The sequence below is a fragment of the Sinocyclocheilus anshuiensis genome, unplaced genomic scaffold, assembly GCF_001515605.1.
Source record: "Sinocyclocheilus anshuiensis isolate Anshui unplaced genomic scaffold, SAMN03320099.WGS_v1.1 scaffold1064, whole genome shotgun sequence".
In the NCBI taxonomy this organism is placed as follows: domain Eukaryota; kingdom Metazoa; phylum Chordata; class Actinopteri; order Cypriniformes; family Cyprinidae; genus Sinocyclocheilus; species Sinocyclocheilus anshuiensis.
Genome location: NW_015552612.1, coordinates 78,704 through 83,921, shown reverse-complemented (window position 1 = coordinate 83,921; position 5,218 = coordinate 78,704). Strand labels below are relative to the sequence as shown.

General features: G+C 43.1%; 1 protein-coding gene across 1 annotated transcript in view; it reads left to right on the top strand.

The window, feature by feature from the left end:
* Window positions 1–1,334: 1,334 nt before the first annotated feature.
* LOC107665919 (ly6/PLAUR domain-containing protein 1-like) overlaps window positions 1,335–5,218 on the top strand; it is an 8,309-nt gene continuing 4,425 nt past the window's right edge. The window contains exons 1-2 of the mRNA XM_016456983.1: window positions 1,335–1,449; window positions 2,998–3,138. Of these exons, the coding sequence (XP_016312469.1) occupies window positions 1,407–1,449; window positions 2,998–3,138 (184 nt within the window). The 5' untranslated portion in view covers window positions 1,335–1,406. The remainder of the gene's footprint in view (window positions 1,450–2,997; window positions 3,139–5,218) is intronic.

The window sequence follows — 5,218 nt, the reverse complement described above, 5'->3', positions numbered from 1 at the left end:
TGTAATGCAGAAGATCAAATAAAATAAACAGAGGAAGACATTAATGAGCTTTAAGACGGTCTCTGTCTATCTGAAGTTTCACTTTGCCAGAGCAATAACGGTTATCACAGACACACATGTAAAAGCTAATAAAATAACAGCAGTAAGAAGGAAAAGGAAAAGCAGATCTATTTTCTGATTTAATTGTGTGTCTGTGGAATATAGTGATCTGTGACTGTTTACAGTTTGTTAGTCATTAGGACACATTTCTCAATGTTCTTCACACAGTTCTGTCTTTCAGCTTGACACAGCAGTTCATTTCACATTCAGTAAAACTACCAAAACACTTCATTAATGCCTCAAATCAACTCATTCTAACAACTCTAGCTAAGATTTTCACTTTATCACTCATTACACAACAACCTAAAAACACTAACAACAGGAAGCATTATACAGTGTTTGCTTTAGTAAAGGTTCTTTATAAAACGAGAATAATACTGTTTATAATTCACTGCAGTATATCTTACATGGTCCATGTTTACGTTATAGTACAGAATTATTCCTAGGTTTTCCTCTTTTGTACAGAGGGTAATGAACGTGAAAGACTAACACTTGTGAAGATATTCAGCAACTGCTTTGATAGTATTTCATTTTTTACATTCAGAACATTTTTCTATGTCATATTACTGTAGAAATGTTGCCGATTATTTGAACTTAAGCGTAACCGTTCTGAAAACAGCAAGTAAACGTGCAAATCGGCTTGTATAGTACATAAGGTGCTGGTGGTGTTTGTCTGGAAGTGATAAAATAATTCATGTAATTTGACAGATGTGGTCAATGAATGCACGAGAGCCAAAGCAGTGATAACTGATCCAGTTTAGCCACAGAGACTGATGCTGTGCTCGTTGCCTGAAGAGCTTTGACTAGCGATCTAAACAACTGTATTAGGTTGAATATCAAAGTGATGTCTGTTTGTGGACACTTTCATGTTTCTAGATTTGTGGAGTAAAAGTTACAGTTTTTATAAGTTTGATGGGACGCCGAGTGGCATGCTGATACTTGTGTTATTATTTACATTCAATACGAATTCTGTCATTCTTGTTTATTATTTAGTAAAAACGAATATTAAGTGAAACTGTTTAATTTGCATTCACAGTGTTGCTATTATGACATATCTTCAATTAAAATACGGGCAATCAAATATGTAAATGTTGGTATCTCGCGTGGTGACGTCACCAGTCAGAGTTGGCTCTGCTGCGGTTGAAGAGCAGTTATTATCTGCTGTGAAGCCGCGAGGAATGTGTGTGTGATGAAGGGCAGCTGCGCGCGTGCGGAGTGAGTCTCTCTCTCTGTGCATTCAGACGCGCGTCCCGTGCGGCGGTCGCTCGCGGGATGGACGCGTCGGCGCGGCGCTGAGCGGCTCCGGGATGCGGCGGTGTGCGACTCTACTGATGATCGCGCTGACGGCGGGTGAGTGCATGCATCACACATTAACACCGACGCTTACAGACTGACGGCCGATCGAGGCGCGATTAACGCTGGAGCGAATTCACTGAAGGTTATAGAAATGACTGAATCATGATGAATGGTCTGTGATGCTAATGAGCTTTAATCTGATGCCGAATTACACGCTGAAATAAATCAATAGTTAAAGCCTCGTTTGACTGAGTTTTAGCTCCGCTTATTCATGGGTTGAGAAGAAAATACTGAGACTGTAACACTTATTAACGATGCTTAATTGTGCCTTCATTTCCCAAAAGGAAACCACTTGTTTGTGGTTCGTTTTTAATATTTTAAATTAGCACGACATATATGGATATGAATAGATTTATGGCTGATGACTGATAAATATTAATTTTCCAGATTTTTTTGTTGCTGTTATTATGTGTATTATGTGTCAGATAATACGTGATTCACTTGTAAACTGGAAAGATGTTAATGATTTTTCTTTCTATTTAAACAACTGTATTAATGTGAAGTGTTCAGTATTCTAAGCAAATTCAAAAGAGATGATAAAGACTCGCCGGTCTGACTCATACTTCACCTTTTTTAAATAAAGAAATAGCTATATTAACATAATACAAAAAAATAGCTCTCGTTTTCTATACAATTAAACACATTTTTTTCTAATTTACTTTGGAGTTTGTTAGATTAGATTCAAATTACTGTTATGTGTTTTAAAGATAATCCTGTCCAGACAAAAACAAACAAACAAAATAAATGAATAAATAATAATAGTAATAATACATTTTAAAATAGATATTATTCTAATCAGCATAAACTAAGGCAGTAAAACGAATGTACAACTATGATGAAAAAATACTTAATTTCAATAATGTTATTTTTCCTCTGAAAGTAATCAGAATGAGATTTTTGTTTTTATTATTTTCATCATGCAGAATTGTGGGAAATTATTTTAAATTGTGCTCATTGAGTGTAGAAATCCAAATCATAGTTTTAGAACATATTTAATGCATGTTTTATTTAAACCGTGCCTCTGGGAGCATTGCATTCAGCTCCAGTCCGAGTTATTCAGCTTATCATGGATTTGTTTGAAGAAATGCAATGAATTCTAGTAATTACAAATTACAAACTTACCCTAATGTAAGAAAATATGAATGAAGTGTATTTGTAATTTCTATTCATTATTTAACCAACAAATGAATAGAGTTGCCCTACACTGTCTGCCAGCGTCATTGAACAGAATTCACTGGATAAAAACAAAATAAAAATCACAGTATGAAAGTTAAAGGCGACACAAACCTGTGCGCAGAAATCACAGGCGATGATGATGATGATGAAGATGAATGTCTGTGTGTGTTTGAATTTCTGGTGATGATGATGAAGCTGATAAATTTGTGTGTGTGCAGAAATCACAGGCGATGATGATGATGATGATGGTGTGTGTGTGTGTGTGATGATGGTGAGTGATGTGTGTGTGTGTGATGATGGTGAGTGATGTGTGTGTGTGATGCTGATGGTGTGTGTGTGTGTGTGTGTGTGTGTGTGTGTGCGCAGGCGTGAGCGTGGCGCTGCAGATCCAGTGCTATCAGTGTGAAGACGTTCGGCAGGACGACTGCTCCTCACCAGAGTTCATCGTTAACTGCACCGTCAACGTGCAGGACATGTGTCAGAAGGAAGTGCTAGTCATGGAGGACGGTAAGGACGCCGCATCACTTCCTGTTCTGCTTGTTGCTATGGTGAAGCGCTAGTCTTGTTAGCTGACTGATGATGATGATGATGGTGTTTGCATGTGCAGTGAACGCTGCTGTGCTCGTAGAAAATCACTCAGTTATATCAGTGAAATAATAAATGAATGTATTAATTAATTAATTAATTAAAGAAAAGACTTCAATATAAGAGAGATAAACGAGAGGCTGACGAGGGTTCGTCACGGCAACAAAAGAGTGCCCGGCTCTGACAGAGCTCGTGATTGGAGACGCTGTCATCTGCCGTGTCTCTCCATCCACCGTCAGCTGATCCAGACTTTACAGTAGTGCAGATATTTCACACAGTACTTTAGCACTGTCAGCATGAGGTTCAGAAGAAAGAGCAGAACCCTCATGATGTAACAGACCGAAGTCATAGCAGTCGTAGCACACAAATGAAGCGTTATTAACAAAGCAATTTTCATCACTGAAATGAGCTGATATCAGACAGACGGGAGTGTCTGTAGACGCTGTGTGTATGAAACAGATGGAGCGCCACCTCCTCACTGCTCCTCCACTGCTCCTCACTGCTCCTCACTGCTACTCCACTGCTCCTTCACTGTTCCTCCACTCCTCCTCACTGCTCCTCCCTGCTCCTCACTGCTCCTCCAGTGCTCCTTCACTGTTCCTCACTGCTCCTCACTGCTCCTTCACTGCTCCTCACTGCTACTCCACTGCTCCTTCACTGTTCCTCAATGCTCCTCACTGCTCCTCCACTGCTCCTCCACTGCTCCTCACTGCTCCTTCACTGCTCCTCACTGCTACTCCAGTGCTCCTTCACTGTTCCTCACTGCTCCTCACTGCTCCTTCACTGCTCCTCACTGCTCCTTCATCTACTCATCCACTGCTCCTTCACTGCTCCTCACGGCTCCTTCATCTGCTTCTCCACTGCTCCTTCACTGCTCCTCACTGCTCCTTCATCTACTCATCCACTGCTCCTTCACTGCTCCTCACGGCTCCTTCATCTGCTTCTCCACTGCTCCGCTGCTCCTTCCTGCTCCTTCATCTGCTCCTCCACTGCTCCTCCACTGCTACTCCACTGCTCCTTCACTGCTCCTCACTGCTCCTCCACTGCTCCTTCACTGTTCCTCACTGTTCCTCCCTGCTCCTCACTGCTCCTTCACTGTTCCTCACTGCTCTTCACTGCTCCTCACTGCTCTTTCATCTGCTACTCCACTGCTCCTTCATCTGCTCCTCCACTGCTCCTCACTGCTCCTTCATCTGCTCCTCACTGCCCATTACTGCTCCTTCATCTTCTCCTCACTGCTCCTTCATCTGCTGCTACTCCAGTGCTCCTTCACTGTTCCTCACTGCTCCTCACTGCTCCTTCACTGCTCCTCACTGCTCCTTCACTGCTATTCACTGCTCATTCACTGTTCCTCACTGCTCCTTCACTACTCCTCACTGCTCCTTCATCTACTCCTCACTGATCCTTCATCTGCTCCTCACTGCTCCTTCATCTGCTCCTCCACTGCTACTCAACTGCTCCTTCACTGCTCCTCCACTGATCCTTCACTGTTCCTCACTGCTCCTTCACTGCTCCTCCACTCCTCCTCACTGCTCCTCCCTGCTCCTCACTGCTCCTCCATTGCTCCTTCACTGTTCCTCACTGCTACTCCCTGCTCCTTCATCTGCTCCTTACTGCTCCTTCATCTGCTCCTCCACTGCTCCTCCACTGCTACTCCACTGCTCCTTCACTGCTCCTCACTGCTCCTCCACTGATCCTTCACTGTTCCTCACTGCTCCTTCACTGCTCCTCCACTCCTCCTCACTGCTCCTCCCTGCTCCTCACTGCTCCTCCATTGCTCCTTCACTGTTCCTCACTGCTACTCACTGCTCCTTCATCTGCTCCTTACTGCTCCTTCATCTGCTCCTCCACTGCTCCTCCACTGCTACTCCACTGCTCCTTCACTGCTCCTCACTGCTCCTTCACTGCTATTCACTGCTCATTCACTACTCCTCACTGCTCCTTCATCTGCTCCTCACTGCTCCTTCATCTGCTCCTCACTGCTCCTTCATCTGCTCCTCAC